This window comes from Phalacrocorax carbo, chromosome 4 (assembly GCF_963921805.1).
Source record: "Phalacrocorax carbo chromosome 4, bPhaCar2.1, whole genome shotgun sequence".
Lineage (NCBI taxonomy): Eukaryota > Metazoa > Chordata > Aves > Suliformes > Phalacrocoracidae > Phalacrocorax > Phalacrocorax carbo.
The window spans coordinates 13,609,467-13,630,954 of NC_087516.1; the positions used below are offsets into that span (position 1 = coordinate 13,609,467).

Here is a 21,488-nt window from a genome sequence, read left to right on the forward strand (position 1 = left end):
GAGAGCAATATGCAACCCCACACAAGCAGCAACGGCCAGGCTTCCAGGGTTTCCTTTAGTCTACTACCTGTTAACAGTTTGGAGACTGAGATCTGTGGGATCCAGGGGAAAAACAGAGCATGCCATCACACCACAGCCACAAACACCTCCCTGCTACTCTGTATCTACCTTGCCTTCAGAGGATGGACAGGTTGCTCAACTTGTGAAAGACAGAATGCTTTATTAAGAAATAGTTATTCCACATGTAGCAGGTTTGCCTGCCTGATAAACCCACTGCTAACCTTCATTTCTGGTGTCTTTTTCCTAGTTTTAAAAATGTCAATATACTATGACCTGTTCAACCATTCACAGTTTTTCTTTTTCTTTTCTTTTTTTTGTTTTTTAATTTCAGCCACTAGAAACAAAAGTATGCTGACAAGTAAAATTTTCAGCAAATGTGCTGGATGAAGTGGGCTGCGTTTGGAGGGAGGCAGTAACAGTCTGTGTCCCTTTCTAGAAGCATTAGGGAGTCTTCTGTTTTTATTATAGTTCCTTCACTAACTAGAACTTCAAAGATACCTCAAACTTCCAACAAAGAAAATTTGTATAAATATGTATTTTAATCTCCTTTTTTTAAATCTGTCAAGTAGGATGCCAGTTCCAGAGCTATTATGTTTATTTCCCCAGGAACCTTCCGTGGATGCCCCTGTGTCTGCTCAGATAGGATGCCAGATTGTCAATTTTGATTATAATCATTTCTCTCTTTCACAATGTTGTGAAAACGCTTCAGGGCTCAGCATTCATAAATTAGTTCCAGCCGACTGTGGTGACTGATTAGCATGCTGGCAGACCAGATAACTGATATCTGGTGTCAGCACAGAACTGGTCCTGACCTACATGAAAAGCATCTGTGGCTATTATTCCCCATTTGGATGGATGTCCAAAAAAAAATACCTCTGATCCAAACTTTGGGCTGTGGAAACTTTTTCTTAATGTAAGTTTTGTAGAACCACTGAGAGGCTGAAAACACAAGAAAAATAATTCAAGTATTTAAATAATATCCAGTCCTAGGAAAAAAAAAGAAAACAGTATCTCTAAGGTCAGCAGAAGTGCTTGTCATGAACTGGGCAAAAGGGAGAAGGAACTGAGAAAACAGACACAGCAGTACTACAAGCAGCAGGCTGCTACAGTAGATCATATCTGAGGTTCTTGAGACAACTACTACTATCCTTACATCATCTCGCCCCTACAAACCAGACAGAAGCGGTTGCATACCTTTTCTCCCCCCTACGTAAAACACTCAGACATCAGCGATAGGAATGGTTCACACAAGAAAAAATTGTGGAAATAATATGCACTGAGGACTAATAGGTTCATATCTGGCCAGATGAAAACCAGAGAGCCTGTACTACAGAAAATCATTAATGCTGGAGATCAAGTGGAAAAAAGCAGGACAGTAACCTGAGTGACCTAATTTCAAGGCCCAATATTTGCAACTTGCTATGTTAAAAACATGCCATTTATCAGCAAGCATGGTAGTTCTTAAATATTATTAGAGATTAAATGTTTGACATAGAGGTTTAAGAGGAATCTGTTTTTAATAATTTTAATTTTCAGAGAAGCAACTATAAAGTAACTAGAGAAGTGACTAAAAATGCATAAAAGCAACAACTATCAGTAATTAGGCTAGGAAATTAAAGGCCAAATTATATGTACTAGTTTTGCACTGCTGAGGTCAAATGTAATATACATTTACTCTTCTGAATTCCACAGAATAGCAAGAATAAATACTAGAAACACAGGCCCTTACTTTGTATTTGGGTTACAGCAGCGTAACATACTTGAAATAAGAGCAACTTATCTTAGAAAGTTAGAGTACTCTTTTGTCCCTGCACAAAGTAGCTCCTGCACTATTTTCTTTACTTGCCCCACCCCAGACTTACAGTACAGGTTTCTAATTAAAAACAGACAAGAAAATTGTCCTGCAACAGGCAAGTATGGGCAAAGTGCCCACACGAAAACAGTGAACTGCCTATACACAGCAAAACCCCTCACACAAAGGTCAGCTGCACACAGGTGGTAAACTATTATTTAAATACTAAATATTACAGAAAATTCAGAATTTAGGGAAGGGCTAGGTTAAAAAAAACAGAGAAGAGGTGTCTTTTTTGCATGATGCTTTAAAAAAAACCTGAAATGTAAAGTACTATAAGGAATATGCTGCTGTTGCCTGGACCCTGGTAACAAAACCGACCATGGAGTTCTGGGAAGCTCCACCTGTATACCCTCTGGTTTTAGGGTCCAAAACTTAAACATCTTGCACTGCAATGCAACATGTGACCAGCTACTAGGCTACCAGCCCAGCCTTTGATTTCAGCATGTCTGTTTCACGCCAGAGGAAAGAAGAAATGACAAAACCTCACAATGTCTTTACTACGAAAAAAACAATCCTCATATTAAAGCTCTAAAGGCTGAAAGGGATCACAGCTTATAAATAAACAAACTCAAGAAACACTTATTGTTGTCGAATCTATAGTAGTCGAATCTACAATCTTGCTGCATTTTCCTTGTGTACAAATGGCAGGCTTTTGAGCAGCACTTAACTGGAAAGAAAAAAAAGTTCCTTCTTGCGAGCAGCATTATGCAGCAGTTTATAAGCTTCAGATGTTTAACAGATGTTGGTACAGCCTCTTTTAGAACATCTCACATCTCACATTACCATGCCTCCAAATAAGGAAGCCACCGATGAAACAAGAATTGTAAAGTGTAAAGAGTCTTCAGTGCAAAGGTTACTACCTCCTACTGCTCTGATCTATAGCTGGGGTTTTAACCTCTTGCAACTGCCTTTAGATTTAATGTCCTTTCACAAGAAGTACCAGATTCAGAGACAGCTTACATAAGACCAGGGCAAAAAGCAAATGGTAAACTACTCTGCCCCTCCTTGTCCCCTGAAAGGAGTGTTGATTCTTTGTTAGCAGGAAGTTTGGCTCTGGAACAACTCACCTGCTGCTTATACTTATCTGTGGCTACTGCATCCCACCAAAGTCGAAAGAATTCCTGCTCCACAGCAATAAATTTGCGCTGCTTTCCTTTCATTAGCTCTTCTACAACAGAGCTGTAGACATTTGCTGCATAAGCATGCATACTTTCCTGAAAAAAAAAAAAAAGTAGAAAATAAACTCTATGATTGCCCATATTAAAGGCTGTTTTGGACATTCATTGGGCTTGACAAGAAATATCAAAAACCTCACATTTGTTTCCTTTCTACGTTCAGAAAGACCAAGTTCTCTCTGGTTATGTACAGCCTGTGGGCCCTGCTGCTCCAAAATACATCCTCTGACTGGGGACCTGACAAGATCGTAGTTTAGCTTCCCCCAAGATGAGCAGACACCAATACAAGCTTCCTCTTTGACATACTGGGAACAGCTTACCCCGTCCCTCATTGCTTACCTTAAATCAGCAATGCTATGAATGATAAGACTTTGCACTAGCATAGTTAAAAAACTCACATGCACGCTTCAACCTTCCATTTCTGCTCTTCTTTTGATGGCCTGAACTATCAGAATTGTTTCTTCAGAGCGAGTATGACTGTGCTGCAGGCATGCACTGTATTAATATGGTGATACATATACTGTAAATTACACTATTATGGCCCTAGAAGCTTCAGTCATTACAAATAACTCCATTTCGTTTGATGTTTCAGAATGTAGTAAACCCAAAATGGCCAAGGATTCTTAGAATGAGTTTGACTGTTAACACAGAAACATCCAGTGTGAGAATTTGTACATCTATCCTGTCTATGCCATTCCTAAAGCCACTTGTATTCCAGAATGGGGCCTATGGATTTTATTGGAATGCAAACATGACTCCTATATCCATCAAATAACCTACCACACTGTTATATCCTATGATATGGTATCAAATGAACAACATCACATTAATTTTAAAGCTGTGTACGTTAAGATATTTTATGTTCATGTATCCTTGCCTGAACAACTTCTGCTGACCAGATCCAGTCTTCCACCCTTTACTTAATTTCAAAGCGATATAGAGAACCTAGAGTTTCCTGCAATGTCTGCATTTTCTTGTAACAAAGTTATCTGCATGTTATAGCATGTTAAAGTATAGTTATTTTAACACTAACCATAACATTTTTCTTCTTAAACTACTGGTACTTGCTTAAGAACGCACACCGCAATACCTACACATACATCTGAAAGTGACTGACATGCAGATCTCTCACCACCTTGCATGGTATGCAAAATATGAATCTACAGTTTTAATTTAGGCAAGTTTCGTATATGAAAAATCACATTTTGAAATAAGAAGGGGATGACGTGATCCAAATCAGAAGTGAACTTTTCTTAACACCTTGCTTTCCACAACTGAAATCCAGCTATCTTTGTAAAAATGCTAGAGTATCATTAGAAAAGGGAAAATATTTTGAGTGTAGGAGGAATGGCTTAAAATACCGTAGTGCTTATCTAAATAATTACTTGTTAAATGATTTCTTGATAAGTTCTTAACGTTTTTTCAAAATCAAGATGATGATTAGATGCTCCATACAAAGTAAAATTTTAGCTACGGGAATAGCTTTTAAGTTATCTAATACTCAACAGTGACACACTCAAGTGACTGCTAAGGAATTTTCATTTTTTCACTGGCAATTGGATACAAACAATAGATCCTAAAATCCAAGTACGATTACAACAACAGGCTCAATTTTAGTTCTTAACAGTTAAGTGGAGTACACTAGGTATCAAGAGCTGAACAAGGATTTTTCAAATATAATACAATATCAAATATTCTTTGTAGTAATTTACTGAAAATATTTTCTTGAGGTATTTTGGAGATTAAGGCAAGCCAGTCTTTATTCTGATTCAAACTACACTGGAATTAAGCACTAAGGTATTACCCAATCCTACAAAGTTTATAAATCCCAGTCATCTGGGTGGGAATTGAAAATAATTGTTCTCACAAACCATGATACTTGCAAGTAACAATAACAATTTTCTTTTTAATTCATATCCTCTATCAGCTAATAAGATACTCTGAAACAATAAGCAGTGATCCAGTATAAATAATCAGGTAAGATTTTACTTATTTAAATATAGATTTTAAACTTCTACCATGACGTAAAAATTGTTCTGTACTGCATTCTAGACGATGGTGAAGCGTCTTTCACACCTATGGTAAAATACGTCAGTGAGATGCCACATCTTACATAAATTATGGTACCACTGCTATCATCAGATTGCAACAGATAACTTTGAGAGGAAAAAAAAAATATTATACATCCAATACCAGAATTCTCCATCAATACTATAATTTCCAGCACACAATGAAGATTGCTATGTGATATCATAAATAAAATACTTATTTTTCACATAATAAATGTAGAAATGAAACACACAAAAAACCAGTATGTTGTCAGTCATGAGTAAAACCTAATAACTACGCAAACAAAAAACGTTAAATAGGTTGGGATCACATTGGTAACTCTCTGTGGAATACTTTCAGGTTTCACTTTATTACAGAATCATTTGAAAAGGTCCACAAGTAGTCTCTGTGGTTTTTGACTACAAGAATTGCTGAGGCTTGTGATTTAATAACAGAGGAACTAAGGCTTCAAGCAATTGCATCTTCTCAACAACAAAAAAAATTGTGTTCCATTTCTCTCAGAGAAGATCTTCGACCACTAATGGACCCAAAATAAAGATCTGTTTTGTGTTCTCTTATGCAATTTCTGAGGAGTTTGAAGTACTAAAGAAATTCACTAACCTTTCCTAAAAAGAGAAGACAAAATACGTGCACAGAAGAAACTCCCTGCTGAGCCACTAGCTCTTTTCTATTAGTTACTCTTAAACATCTGATGCCGTATCACTCTAGCAAGTGAAGTATCCACAGCATCATTCACATAAACGGTAGAAATTTATACTAATGAATAATAAATCAGGATTTTGATTGATAAAAAAGGTATTGACGCTCCACCCGATTTATTTTGCTCTACATCTAATTCATTTAGCAAAAATTACTTTATTACTACACTTCCGTGGCACCAGGACGACGGCGCCAGCCATCGAGGACCTGGGACCCCGCTCGCCTCTCTGAGGAAAGACAGAAAGTTTTCCTGCGGTTTTGGCTTAGTAACAATATAAACTAAAAGACCAAGAAGATCTGCCACAGAATCAAAGCACGCCACCAAACAGATTGAAAATTTTCCTTAAGAAAAAAAAAATTTAAATCCCCCAGGAGCATCCTGCAGACCACAGGCAGGCGCAATCCCAGAATTCACGGGCGCAGCTCCTACGCGGTCCCACGCCGCGAACGAGCGCCGGGACCCCGAGACGCCAGGTGCCGGAGCCGGCCGCAGGGCAGCCTCGGCGGGAGGCGCACCCAAGGGCGCCCGCGTTTCCCGCAGGCGTGGGACGGGGCAGGCCGACACCACCCGCACGGCTCTACGAGCTGGAAGGCGCCGCACTTAACCGTGCAGCGGGGGGCTCCGCCCCGCCACCCACCCCTACCCCAGCCGGCCTCGCTCCGCGGGGGCCCACCTGCACCGTGTACACCCAGCCGACGTCCATGTGGCTGTGGGCGACCACGAAGGCGCGCAGCTCCCCGCGACCATCGGCCCGCGAGAGGAGGCTGAGGAGGAGGAGGAGGAACGGTGGGCGCATGGCGGCTCAGGGGGCTCCCTGCGCTCCCGCCGTGCTTCCGCGTCCCGCCGGCCCGGCACCGCCTCCCGGGGCGGGGAAGGGGGTGGGGGGAGCTGCCGCCCGCTCCTCCGGCTCCTCCGGCCGGCGGCGCCGGGCTCGCTCCTCAGCGGCCGCCGCCTTGCTGGAGCAAAGCGAAACAAAACGGCCGCAGCAGTTTTCCGTTCGGTGAGAGGATTTTGAAGCGCTTGGGGTGACTTTGCCTTAGCCCCGAGTGCCCTGCGGGTCCCCGAAATCCCCGCGGCGGGATGCGGGAGCCACCGGGAGGGACCGGGGGCTCTGGTGGAGAACTCTGGGGCTGGTGTTCTTATAAAACTCGATTGCTTAGAGAGATACCGAGTTCTGCATCTCGGACGACTCTAAATCCTTATGGCTTTTTCTAAAAGGAAATTCTTTTGTTCTGAACGCGAGTTCTTTATTCCAGGGTACATAATAGTTCGTTACAGATTATTGTTTCCGTCTCTAAGGTTTTGAAGTTGTAGGAACGTTAAATTTTATGTGGTTGACCTTCTGATCCCATTTAAATTGGTTTTATGACTTGTCTTATTGCTGCCAGGGAGAGGCGGACCCTGTGCTGAGAACTGAAAAGGTAGACTCCTGTGTCTGCATAAAGTTCTACTGAAAATGAAAAAAATCCAGGCCAGAATTAAATGTTGTAGGGTAATGTAGCCCAAAGAATCTCCTCAGAAATTTTGTCTGCAGTTGCACCAGCTTCTGCCCCATCTATCATTGTGATATTAAAATCCAAAATAAACTACTCTTTAAAAACTCTTTAAAATACCCAGCAGTATAATTTGACTACATTGCTTGCATTCTAGTTTGAGTAAATTACATGCTTTTAACAACATTACACTCCTGAAATAACAAAAAAAAATATCATACCAAACTCTTCGCTCATTTCCAACACTGCAAAAGTACAGGACATCAGATGAAGGTGGCACCTGCTCCTGCCTTCAGTTTTATTGATTTAGCATTACTGGTTTCCAAACCAAGTTGTACCGGTCATCTTGCTGAAGGAAACAATCACAAATAGCTTAAGAGTATCCAGCTACAGACTTACACTGATAAAAGATTAATTCATACTGGACCAGCTGGCACTTGGGTGTAAATTAACCCATCTCAATATTCAAGATACCTGTAGAAACAGGTATCATACATTGTAAATGCGATTTGCACCTATCCCTCATGTTAGGAAGAGAAAAAGATGTGTGCTCCATTACATGCCAAACTGGGTGAATTTTTTAACATATAAAGTTTATAAATGTTTGAAGTTCAGAATGAAAAATGCTATGTAAGTCAGTAATACTGAGTTGAACGGCACAAAATTGCTACATTTTATAAAAATTAAATTAACATGAATGGATTCTCCCAGAACAGGACCCTTGTTTGCTAATCAATATGGTAGATTAGAGTTTTCTCCAAATAGAAGAGGCTAACACTGGAACGCTAAGGTTAACTTTATTTATGACGATACCTGGCTATGAAGGGCAAGCAAGGTCTGTAGGTAATTTGTAGGGGAAGTTAGTATCACTGTAAGCAGCTGGATGAAGATTTACTTTAATACAGCTCTATGATGCTCTCTTTTTTTCCCCCAAATCATCAGCTTAAACCTTTTCAGTTCCAAGAAAGCTACTGCACATCCAGCAAACATATGGCTTAGGGATATATATACACAGTCTAAATGAACTGGCGTTCTTTTACCTCAGAAGGCATTATGGTCTTTGTAATTGAGGTGAAGTTCCCAGGAAAGCTGCAGTGTTGACATTTTGCTTTGTTTCTGAAAGTAGCTGAGAATGTTTGCAGAATGTTACTCCCATTTTAAACCTATTTCCTTCAGAAAGTGTAATTGTCCTCCTTATTCTTTCACAAAGGCCACAGTGTGACACTGTCTTGGATGCAGTGGAGAACAACATAAATATTTGAACAGAGTACTTTCATTAGGAAAAATTGAATCAAACTGTCCACAGTTTACACACTTAAAGGTGTCAGGAGGGTCTCCACTTGCTGCAAAAAGGGATGAATGTAGGTATATCAAGTAGAATTTATGTCAAAAATAGTACTGCTCCACCATTTATGCACTGTTTCACACATAGCAAAAAGCTAGATGGAGGAGCCAGTGTAATTGTGCCATGACAGCTGCCTACGTTGATATTTATCTTCTTGTTGGCTCCTAATCTCGTAGAATGGCTTGATTATAGTCTTCCTGTATTATTTCTTAAGGTTTTCTCGTTTACTCGTACAAAGTGTGTTTGCTCCCTCTGACACGAGCTGTACTATACGTGGGCCTCTGACACTGTCACCTCAAAAAGACAGAAGATGTAGGCAGGATGCTGCTAGCTATAAGCTAAGCAGTCACAGTCATATTAAATTAGATACCAAGAAAGCCAGGTGGTGAACAGAATAATTAATATACCTTTGTATTTCCCTCCTGTGGTGTTTTCAGGGAGGATGTGTTTAAGAATAAAGAATATAACATAAGTTTGCTCAAGCTGATTGTTTCAGTGTTTTAAAACTTGCCATTCCCTTAAACGTTCTCCAGCGGAGGCAAAGGTCACTACAGAGAGCACTTAAGCTTCCTTGATAACAGGTTTGCTTTCTTGCTTACCTCTCACGGATGCTGTAAAGACAGTTTGTGGATCCACAGGGGTCCATGGACCAGATGAAAACCACTTTCTAGTCTTGCAGTAATTTCAGTGTATATAAAACCTGACAATTTACATGGTATTTGCAGCCTTTGTCCATAAGATAGCCTACATGGCCTGCGGTTGGTAAGAGAACTGAGGTGAATGTCATGAGGAAAACGCAGCTGCTGGTGCTTGGCGTGGTGAGCCAGGAGGGGCTGTACGGACGCTAGCATGGGTGACACTGGTGAGGCCCTGGCATGTGGTGTTCTCCAGGGGTTGTGTGTCCAGGCCCCTGGTGCAGCTGGGGGTACCCACCCGTGGACGCCGTGCTGGCCATGATACCTGCTGAGGCACTGTGGAGGGACGTGGCACAGCCGGCGGCACCCGATAGGGAGTTATGACTTAAGTTGAACACACAGCAGGGAGAAGCCTCCACTGAGGGCCGCGGAGGGAGGCCGGGAGGAAGGCCGGGCCGTGCCATCGCATCCCGCCGCCGAGGCTGGGTTTCGCCTCAGGCAGCGCTGCCGCCCAGCCCCACCCGCCCCGCCGGCAGCTCGCGGTGCCCCGCTGGGGGCGGCCCCGCCGCCAGCCCCGGTCCCCACTGCGGCGCTGGGACCACCCTTCGCCCCCTCACACCTGCTGGGGCCGGGGCCGGGGCCGCGGTGGGGCTGGGCGCGGCGGGTCCTGGCGAGGCTGCGCCGCCTCCGCCGGGAGCTCCGGGCGGAGCCTCCCCTCCTTCCCGTCCTCCCTCCCGCGGCTCCCTCAGCGCCTCGAGGCAGCGGCGGCTGCCTGCGCCGCCCGCTCCGCTGGGAGAAGGAGGAGGCGCCCCGAGCTACCGGCGCTGGGAGCAAAGCAAATAACAGTTCAGAGCACTGGGCGCCTTTCGGAAGGCAACACACATGTCCCACAAGCAGGGTATCTGGAAACACCCTCTCTGGTCCCCTCTTGTCCCTCCGTTTCCCCCTCTGCCCCCTCCATCTCTCCTCCCCTCTCCTCCCCTCCGCCACCTTCTATCCCTTCTTCCTCCCTCAGTCCTGGGAGCCCTCGACTGACCGTGCCTTTCCTCCCTGCCCAGTTGGCGGCCCCCCAGGCGAGAGCGCAGTTGACTGGTGCCTCTACCAGCTCAATGGAGCAGCCGATTTTGAGGTCTCTGAAGGTGAGTACAGGGGTGCTGAGGTGGGGCGCGTCCCCTCGGCCCCGGCTGGCGGCACGTGGAGAGATGTGGCTCGCTGGCGGGAGAGCAGCGGTGGCAGAACATGGCAGCTGCAGGGGCGTGGGGCCTGTGGGACACGAAGATGGCGTGTGGGCCCAGTGCGGGAGAGGAGGTGGGCTGGCAGGGGGTGGCCACCCATGGTTTGTGTGTGCCAGTCCTTGCCTAAGTGTCTCGGCTGGTTTTGTTTTGGTTTTTTGGGAGAAGTCGGCTTTTGTAGCTAGCGGCCCAGGTGGCATCAGTCCCCTTAGCCTTGTCATCGGTGACTACTGGCGTGAGGGAGGCTGCACAGTACCTGCTGGAAAGTTTTCTGGCCTTCCCCCCACGTCCCCCATTAACTTTGAAGAGATAGGTAACCTGGAAATTTTAATTTTTGAATATTTTGTGATTAGAAAAGGAACAGACTTTGGATGCCAGGGCAAGAAAGTCTCCCCTCTGTCTCTGAACCACATATGATTTTGAACATGCAGAGTATTTAAACTTAGATGCTAACCTATATTTTCCAGCATGCCAGATGCGTAGAGTGCAGTGTCTGTGAGCATATTTCGGTGCCTCTTTTCAGGGAGTTAAGTCAAACTAGGACCTCATCTCGATGTTTTGGTCTGTTGGTGTTGTGCATTTACTGTTTGTAAAAGCTTAAAATTCATCACAAGTTCAGCTGGACTGAAAAATTTTCCCATGCTGAGGAAAGTGACACACTGGAATAGATTGGCTTTAGGTTAGACATTAGGGAAAGCTTTTCAACAGTGAAGCACTAGAATATATGGGGTAGGTAGGCAATGAAATCTTGCTCACTTGAGATATTTAAGGTTGTTTCAGAAACATGGGTTGAAGTGATAAAGCTACAGATCTTGCCTTAGGGCATGTATATAGACTACCTGTTTGGGGTCTCTTGTAGCTTTATTATCTCTGAGTCTGTGGGATATGAAGTTTTGTGTTATGTCTTGTGTTTTGCTGTTTGATTACTTCTTCCCAGTGTATTACTAATAAGCTACAGCTTGTTCAAGGCTTTGGGATAAGTTTATGTTTTTTCCCTCAACTATTCCATGGTGGTTTATATTTAAAGATATATTTAATAGTGTGTGTAATTACACACACTTGCATGCTAAAACATTTCTCAAAATATGTTGTGATTTTGTGCCTAGATTAATTTTTTTTTTTGTGAGACTGCATACCAAACCAGATGTGATGACGATAGGTGGGGGTGGAAATTACATCCGTGTGAGGGAGTGTAATGAGTGAGTGACAGCGTTTCTTAGGCATCATAGAATGTTGAAAACAAGCTTTAGGTTGGCATTTACTTTCATTTAAAGATCTGAATGAGTAAAATATGCTTCTTAACCTTATTTGTCTGATAAATATCAGTGTTTCAGCGCTGCTTTGAGACTATAATGTTTTCTTCTCAACAGGTGTTTCATTCCTTTGATTTTTTTTTTTTTGTAATCTTTTGTCACATTACATAATTTTAAAAATTAGTGTGATAACCCTGACTTCAGTTCTCTTTAACACTGGCAATTTATGGATGCCCAATTTTACTCCATGACTTAAATGGAAATCTTACATATTTTTTCCTCTTCACTGAGCATAGGAGTGTGTGAAATTCAGAGAACAGGGAACAGGCTGAAGCAATGTAGTTTGATCACATAAGCTGTAAAGTCAGTGTCATGTGCAGGTAGTAAACCCTGTTTATGTTAATAGGATCGTATATAACTATGACATGCATTTTCCAGAAGACATTTTGTCTATCAAATGCCTATTAGATGATATCTAGGAGCACATATAGCAATACGATCAGCATGCTTTGCAGAAGGGAAAGCAACATTTAAAAGAAAGGACCACTATGGCAGGTGGTTTGACCTCTTTTGCGTGCCAGTGTTTTGGATAAAGTCCAAACCTTTTCCTTTGCTGAAGTTTGCCTCTAAAATAGCTTAAGGTTCAGTCTGGTTCTGTGTAATTTTAGCTTAAAATGGGTTGTTCGTATGACTTCTGATGCAGATTTTTTTTGCTACTCTTAACCCAGTTCCTTTTACTTTTCAGAAAGGCTACAACTGTTGTGATTGCAGCTGCATTAGTTAGGACCACCTAACCAACGGACAGAAAGACTAATTAATCTATATTGAATATTATTGTGTGTTTATCTGTCTAGATATATATCTGAGTAGATAAACATTTACATAGTAATATTTTAAGTTCAGTGAGTCCTCTGGGCACCTCTTGCTGCTTTTGCTGTTGAATGCATGCAATGGCCTTGCAGAACCCTATCAGTTAGACTTCAGAATGGTGTTCTGCAACATTACTGTCTTAGACTAGGAAAGCAAATTATTCTTTTTCCAAAAATAGATGTTAGATGAAAAACATTCATTTACATAACAGAAAAGCAAAATTGCATATTTCAGATGGAAGGAAAAATAGAGCATAGTAAGTGAAATATCACAATCAAAGCCAAGATAATAATGTTTGATTTAGTCTTGCTGTGTTGAAACAAAACCCTGTTTCAAATATTGCTACTTCTATAATTAACGTCTAAGTGCAAAATATATTTTATTCATGCTAAAGATCTCAAAGTATTTTGCTCACACTAACTGCAGCCTTACAAAAGCTGTGTGAAGAATAGTATTACAGTATCCATTTACAGGCTAGCAAAATGAAATACAGAAGTTAAGGATGTGATTTTTATAGAAGCTGAATGTCAGCTGTTAGGCAGTTAGTGCTTGGGACTTCTGAAAAGTCAAACCTTGTACTGTTTGCCCAGACTCTCTAGTGGACTGTTAACAGGACACTGTATTCCAGATCCTTGGCTTTAAGTTCCAAACCACCTTAACTTCTTGCAAACTTTGTGTAAGTTAAAGCATGTCTGAGATATTTTATGCTGTGAATTCTAAGCTGGCATTACGTTATTCTAGGTAGCATAACATTCAGTAATGATTATATAATGGTTAATGAAAAGATTGAGTCAAAAATAATATTTTTAGTTTTTACGCTAAAGTTAGCTCATTGGAGGTTTGAAATTGGTTTACAGTGTAAATTTGTTTTTTCATCCATTTTGTAACTTTATATTCTTGTGTGGCTGAAAGCCCTGTTAACATGAGTGCCTAGTGAATTGTGATGTGAACCTTCTTGTTACTTACCTTATGCTGCTCTAACATTCTCTTTTATTCCTGAGTAATTTCAAGAGAGATTTTTTTAAAAAGATGAGATTAATAATATACTATTTTGTTGTAAAGATATGTTTGAATAATGTACCGTTTGAAGGAACTAGAAGACTTGTGAACTGATGAATATTAATTTTATCACTGTCGGGTTTACCTCCAATAGCTTTTTGTTTACTTTAGTTTTCAATCAAAGACAGTAAGTCTGGATTTGGTTCAATACTGTCTTTTCCATTATTACACGAATTCCATGGAAAGCAATGTGACTGCAAAAGCTTTCAACTGAAGTAATGTCCTTGTGAGTCATGCCTTCATTAGCAGGGTCTAATTAAATAGGAAGTCTCCATCTGTAGATGCTTCTGTGCAGGGAAAGGGCTCCTGCTTCAAAAGTGTTATCGTCATACTTTGCTCCCATTATGATGTTATATGTGGCTGCATAAGACCAGACCCAGTAAATGACTCTTTACAAGAAAATGTGGGTATTTGATTATACTTCTATTTGTTGCTGCACAATTTGATGTTAAGTGTCAATATGAAAAGTTAGGCATTATAGACAAAGGGGAAGGATTAAGGTATGCTGAAATTATATTTATTCATATGATAGTTTTACTTCTAGTGCTACTTATCTACAATAATAGTCCATTTTGTGATATTTTTATCAATTTTTAATGGAGTCTTTGTTTATACATGGCATGGGTTTTGTAAGAATCTTTTATTCAATTATTTCTGTACACTACTATAAAAAAGTATTGAATGACAATAAAATACTGGAATGTATATGTACTTGTTATGAAAAGGAAAAGGTGAGTGGCTTATTTACAGCACTAATTTGTTGTTTCCTAATTTTGTGTTTTGATTAAGAATTTGTTTGATTTTTATGGAATAAATGAATTTAAGTACATTAAGATTATTTAATTGCAATGATTTATAAAATCCTCGCTTTCATAGAGTTTCTATTGGAACTTAATATGGGTGCTAGAGTGTATTTTCTCCTAAGAGTCATTCAGTGTCATTTGACCATAAAACAAATACTTTGTTAATTATTTTCTTTTGTAAATACCTGAGTGAAGATGTTAGCTCCTTTTCAGTAACATGGAAAGTGTTGTTGCTGTTTTGCTGAAGCTTGAAAAACTGACTAAGCTTTTTTTTAACCAGGTTTTAATATTTTTCTGCCCTTTTCAAGGAGTCCACTCACTCCCTTTAATATGCTGTACTTGTTTAGCTAATTCTCTGGCTCTTTGACACCAGAAGTTGCAGTCTTCATCATCTCAGTTTCCAGGATGTGGTCTTCAGTCAATTGCCTTTTTACTCTCTAATCTCCTGTTGATCCTTTTGCTTTCCTTCCAGTCTGCCCCTTTTTAGATTCTTTACTTACATACTCAGTCGGGTTTACTAGTTTCTGTGGTCTCCTCAGCTTTGGTTTTAATTTCCCATTGTCCTCTGTAACTCTTCTCTCTGCTAAGGGGATTCTGGAGGGTCTCAGTCCATTGAGTGTTGCAGAGTCTGGCAAAGAGATCTCCCCTCTGCATCACTGGAAGCCTGCCATTTGCAGCAGGTGTCTGGACAGCAAATCTTAGCTCTTTTCGCTCTGTCTCTCACTACTTCCAGGTCTACAAGGCTTACCATTTTAGATGATCCTTTCAGTTCTGTCCAAATAACCCCTGGCAATTTTGGTTTTATCTGTGCGTGAATGATCAGAATTTCCTTGGGTCTTTCAGTTGGCGCATCCTTTAAGATGCAGTCAGCGTACGTATCATGAAAGATGATATCATGCTGTTGTGCACCTGATTATGCAGGTATTAGCAAGTCAAAAAACATGCTTTCAAGTTATCCAGTCCAGAATTTAACGGGGAATCTTTGATGTTCCCTCTTTCTCATTAAATATGCAATAGTTTAATTTATTTGATGATTTTGTTGTTTGTAATAACACTGATGAAGTAAACAGTGATTTCATTGGGGCCACAACTTTGCCATTTAGACTAAATTTTGTATTTAAGTCTAACGTTACCATTCAGCTTGAATAGTGATAGACAATTTGAAGAGTATAGAAGTATAGAATTGCCTGTGTTTCCAACCGAGATGCAGAAAAATCACCAGGTCCTCACAAAGCCTCCACTTCCATTACAGGTCAAGTCAGAAAGCCAGGGTTCCTTTATGGAGCTGAGTGTTATATAGGGATAGAGAGTATCCATTTTCTGATCTTTCCAATTCCAGCTTATAAATGTGTGCAGAAATTGCCTAAGCTATCTTGTAGAATGTCTGAATAGCTGATGTATAGAGAATTTTTTCCTACTGTGCAGTTTTTTCCTGTATGAACCTGTCAAAGCTGAAAGAAGAATCTTATCTTCTTGGAATTTCTGTTTCAAGAATTATAACCCAGAAACAACTTCTGCAAATATGAATTCAGAACTCATATTGCAGGCCTTACAGGTGAGAAAGTGACCTGTTCTTAATATTCTTATTTATCAGTTCTTTTCTGTAAATTGCAGTAAAATGCATTTTTTCAGTAAAATGCAGAGAGAATTAAAGCAGAAGTTAATATCTTTTATTTTGCATGTTTGTACTGTTTGATGAAAAAATTCCAAAATCATATCAAACTATTCAGGAGTTTCAACTAGCTTTCTCTCCTAGTATGCTAATGGAATATAAACTCCTTATTCAAAATAATAGTCAGTAGCTCACATCTTTATAAGTCTCTGTGTGGTTGCCTAATGATATATGATAAAACCCCCAAATCATAGAATCATAGAATAGTTTGGGTCGGAAGGGACCTTGAAGATCATCTAGCTCCAACCCCCCTCCCATGGGCAGGGACACCTTCCACTAGACCAGGTTGCTCAGAGCCCTGTCCTGCCTGACCTTGAATGTTTCCAGGGATGGGGCACCTACCACCTCTCTGGGCAACCCGTTCCAGTGCCTCACCACCCCCAGACTGAAGAATTTCTTCCTTATACCTAATATAAATCTACCCTCTTTCAGTTAAGTTTCAGTTTAATGCTATTATCCCTTGTCCTATCAAGATAGTGAAAGGTGTTACTTACTAGCCAAATTCTGCATCTTGCCATTTAGGTTGACTTGTAATTGTTTGGTGATCCAGAAGAGGGAGCTAACCTCATAAATGTCTAGCAGTTTTGAACTTAGCAGTGTCTCTCTTAAAACCCCTCATAGACTTATTTATTTATTTATTTTATAAACTGAATCCAGAGATTTCATGTGATGCCTTTTTGGTCACTCAGTTCATAGTTTGCTGATTTCTAAGGACATCCTTAGAGACTTAGTTCTTCGATTTTCTACAGTTTCCAGTATTAGTTTAGTGTTTTGTCTTAAGCATTGCATTTGTATAATGCTGTAAAACCTTTGGCTGGTATGATTGCAGTCCCTTTTATTATTCTGCTGAGTCTTCTTAAACATAGGTGTTTCTGACTAGCATGTCATGGATGCTTATAGATGTTTTCTGTAGCATGCAGGAAGAACTTTGTGGTGGCTGGCCTCCCTCAGTGCAACTCCATCTGAGATGGAGGGTTCTGGGCCTTTAGTATTTTTCCTGTGTAAGTGGATACAGATAGAATTTTGAAAATAGCAATATATAAGTAAAGTAGCAAAACTAATGTATACGTGATGATGTGCTTGCTCTCGCTGTCTCTTTCCCTCTCTCTCCTGCAATGCAATTTATAGTAAGTTAATATACCATTTATGGCCTATAGAAGTCAAGGACCGTGAGGTACTGGGAGAAGGCATTATGACATTTACTTATTAAAACTTGTACTGATGGTCAGGAAGGAGACCAGACTTTTCTGGCATATTTTAAAGTGCATTATTTAGCTAGGTTCTGGTATTCCTCGGTTGGTGGAACTCTAGATTGCTGCCTGCTATAATGATAAATCATGTCAAAGCTATCACACCTCCAGGTTTATTGTTGGTCATGTTGTGTTAATCACTGATGCAGTGATCTGGCTTGGTTTCCCAAGGTAACTAGGGTGCTGAGAAACAGGTGAGTCTTTTTCCAACTGAATATGTTCCCTGCTTTTTGCATTAAGAGCTAAGGGGGATGCTTTTGGTATGATGAAGCTTGTCTTTGTTTTTCATCAAGAAGAGTGAATACAGCACTGTGCTGCTTATTTCTTTGTAGGTAATCACCCTTATACATTTCATGCAAATTTTGAGGTGTTGAAGGAGCCTCCTTTTTCTGGAGATAAATACAGGTTAGTAAAAGTCCTTGCAGTGCCACTGAAGGGTGAGAATGAAGCATTTAATTTGCTCTCAGCATTGAATACTGCTGCATGTGGTAGCATCCTGCTGCTGGCTGACTTTAGATTTCCAATCAGTAAATCTCTAAAGATGACTGCTTTCATGGATGAATGGAAACCACTGGGGTCTGTTCATACCTATATGTGGTATTGTCATGCGGCCTTCCGGTTACATATGCAAACACTTAGACATTACATTAAGAAGATAAGTGCAACATTCCCAAACTTAAATGTACCACCATGAAGAACTCTGTGGCTTATTTTGAGTTATATTGTGAAATACTTTTGAAAATTCTTTATGTATTTTTTACTTGCACACAAACTTACACACATGTGCATGCTTTTTTATGTTTGTGCAAGGTTTGTATAGAAATCAAAGAAAGTTAAATTAGATCAATGTACATGTGTTTGACTTTTTCTTCTTCCAGGATGTTTCAGAAGAAGTATATAAATAAATGCTCTTTGTTTTATACACATAATATTTTGCACATGTGTGATACAAGGCTATTATAGTTCAAATATATAATATTTTAAAATATTTATATGTTCTTAAAGCTGATGACCTATTTGTAAGTTTTTAAGTCTTCCGTTAAATGCATTTTCTTTTCAGAATGCATTATGTTCCACAGATGTTTTGGCTATGTTTATTTACAAGCACATTTTATAGATGCTCATGTCATAGTGAATAGAGTTGACATTTGGGCTGATTGCAGGAATATGCAAAACGTTAACCTCATAAGTCTTTCTCCACCTATCGTATTACATAATTTCTAAAAAATATTCAGAAGTATGGTGCAAGGGACTGTTCTATTATTTTAGCTGGAACCATTTTTGTATTTTGGTTAAGATGATTTATTCAATTCAGAGGCAATTATGTCTAGACACTAACAGGGGCCATTGAGTTGATGTTCTATTTGTAGAGTGGGCATGTGTCAATCAAAAGGAAGTTGTAAAACTATTTAGGATGGTTGCATTGTTCGTAATGTTCCTTTCCATTTCAAATAATTACCATAACTAATTACCATTTTTAGTAGAGTCTTCTTGGAATCCTGAAACAAAATAAGCCACAATTTCTTTGGGAGGTATGAATTATATTAATATTCCTTTTCTTTATACCCAGAATAAACTACTGTGTTATGTCAAGACTCAAACACGCAAAGGGGAAGTGTTATTCTTGCAAGACTTAATGGGTTCTTGTTAGATCTGTCTTACTTAATAATCTTCATGATCTCTGAAATTTTTAATACAGAGACTGGTGTTTGTCGATATCTGTTTTTTGTCCGTCCGTCTATTTTTGAAGGTTCTCTGATAAGCTCTTGTGTTAGCATTATAAACTCTGCTTTGAAATGGAATGTTTATTCTGGAAATATCCCTTGCTTCAGATTTTGTTTATTTGCAAGAAGTCCTAACTTGGAGTCTTTCATAATGGTATGCAAAGTAGGTATAATCCATTTAAAATAAGAATGAGCTCACATTTTAAGAATAATTCTTATTTTTCATGCACTACAATTGGAAAAATTAAAAATGTGTTTTCTTCCCTTGAGGTTTTTCATGTGAACAGATTTTTTTGTTTCTTAAGCTAGGCAAGCTGTTACTTTCAGTGCATACTGTCTCCTCTATTCTAAACCAGGAAAGTACAGCCTAATTTCACTTTGACTGCTTTTCGGGGGTTTCTTAGAGATTTTGCTCCCTAAGAACACTTGCCCTAGTGGAATGTCCACCTTTTCTAAATGGAAGCGAAGGAGACCTTGCAGATCTGCCAAGTGCTATTAGAATGTAGCTGTGCATTGATGTTTCTTCAGAAAGGTGCCACCGTGCCTCAGGAACTTTGACTTTATCTTGCTTTTTGATTTCCCGCTCTCCTCATGCTCCTCCACAGTAATGAAAAATCTTGCTAAATGCCTGTGTTGACTTTTCTGGAAGTAGCAACTGTGCAATGCAGTTTATTTCCGTTTAAAGTTACTGCAGTATTAACTTGGTATTTCTAGTTTCTAATCTGATGATTTTAGAGGCATAGTTGTTCAGTGACAATTCCAAAAATGCAGAGCACTGTGTTAAAGGACTGACTGTCTTTTTCTTGATGTCAAAACATAAAATGTACTGGTGGGGAAATAGTAAAAAGAATATTTTGGGTCAAGGAAACTGACCTCAAAGTTTGAGCTTCTTGATTCAACCATGAGACAAATCACCCCTGCTGAAGAACATCTCTAGTAGCAGTAAGAGGCTGTCTCTCTCTCCTGTGTTGAGGTGAGTCTCTGTAGCAGCTTGCGACATGTCAAATGTCAGTCCTCAATACTGTTATGGCAGAAATCATATCCTTTTACTGCATGTTCATGAAGTGCCTGGAGCGGTGCCTGTGCTGACTGGGGCTAGGCAATACTGGCTTTGACAGCCCCGTCACACTTGCAAAGTCCACTTACGAAGAAGCTGCAAAGCATCTGACAAATATGTGTATATATATATCTCCTCCTCTCAAATACCTGAAAGAAAGCATGTACTCAAACCCTGTGGTTTAAAAGTTGAACAAATAAAGTAAGATTGCAAAACCCAAACTGTTAATGGCATCATCGCATATGACTATTTCTATAGGTACCCTGCAGCATCTGACTCATGGGTTTTATGTGGCTCTATTTTGCTTCTTGTGTATGCAGTGTGAGAATAATTAGAGCTCTGTACTTCTCCAGTCATGGAGCTGTGTGTTGTTTCTTTGGTAAGAATAGTTACCTATGTCACCATCCATGTAGGTTCCTTTTTCCTTTTCATGGAAAAAAACAGCAAATGCTTACCTATGTTAATGTAACATTTGAGTTCAGATGATGGCACAAGTCACGAAATTCAAAAATATAGTTCCCACAGCAACCACAACTCAACCTCATTTCTGTGCAAGCACAAAAGCCCACACCAAATACCATGCAGAATATTGCATATGTGCAAGTGTGTGAGATACAGTTGCTAGGAGAGCCATAAATTTTAATTTCCAGAGGTATTTAGATTCACATTTTTTATCTATTATTACTATTATTTGTATTTTATTGAAACAGTGCAGTAATGAAAAACTGATGAAAAGAAGCCAGTTGGATTAGTGTTATCTTTTTGCTTTCTTGTAATGTACAAACAATAGATTTTATCACTCTCTGCCTTCTTGTCAGGTTTTCCTTTATTTCTAAGTGAGTAATATTGAATGAGAAATATAATCTGGCCTGCTTCCTTATCTGATGCTATCTTTTTTCTTTGTTTAGCCCTATTCCTGAACTGCTAATGAGGTCTGAGGTTCGTTTATCTACCAAGGGTAAATAAACCAGATATTTATCCGCATGTAGTCCTAGATCTTGTTATTCTGCCACATCCATAGTTTAAGGTTCTATTATAAAATATCTGAAAGCGTATGGAATATATTTCTTCTCAATATCTATTAGCATTCTTTTGGTTTCCTTGTTTGCCAGCTGAGTCTGCCAGTTCCTTGATTTGGTCATATTAGACATATTTCATTATTATCACAAATAGTGAAGAGGTGGAAGTATCCTTGTTTTGAAATTAAAAATATGTAAATATTTCAACTCTGGTAC

General features: G+C 39.9%; 2 protein-coding genes across 7 annotated transcripts in view; one reads left to right on the plus strand and one right to left on the minus strand.

Moving 5' to 3' along the window:
* MAN2B2 (mannosidase alpha class 2B member 2) overlaps positions 1-6,723 on the minus strand; it is a 31,188-nt gene extending 24,465 nt beyond the window's left edge. For 3 of the 5 annotated variants that reach the window (XM_064449096.1, XM_064449094.1, XM_064449093.1), the window contains exons 1-3: positions 6,534-6,723; positions 2,983-3,129; positions 934-999 (exon numbers count right to left, since the gene is read on the minus strand). In XM_064449096.1, the coding sequence (XP_064305166.1) occupies positions 934-999; positions 2,983-3,129; positions 6,534-6,656 (336 nt within the window). In that variant the 5' untranslated portion in view covers positions 6,657-6,723. The remainder of the gene's footprint in view (positions 1-933; positions 1,000-2,982; positions 3,130-6,533) is intronic. The other 2 variants (XM_064449097.1, XM_064449095.1) reach the window with 1 other exon arrangement.
* Positions 6,724-10,078: 3,355 nt separating this feature from the next.
* PPP2R2C (protein phosphatase 2 regulatory subunit Bgamma) overlaps positions 10,079-21,488 on the plus strand; it is a 203,731-nt gene continuing 192,321 nt past the window's right edge. The window contains exons 1-2 of one of the 2 annotated variants that reach the window (XM_064449100.1): positions 10,079-10,231; positions 10,392-10,472. In XM_064449100.1, coding sequence (XP_064305170.1) covers positions 10,216-10,231; positions 10,392-10,472 — 97 coding nt within the window. In that variant the 5' untranslated portion in view covers positions 10,079-10,215. Of the gene's footprint in view, positions 10,232-10,391; positions 10,473-21,488 lie in introns of those variants that run through there. The other variant, XM_064449103.1, reaches the window with a different exon arrangement.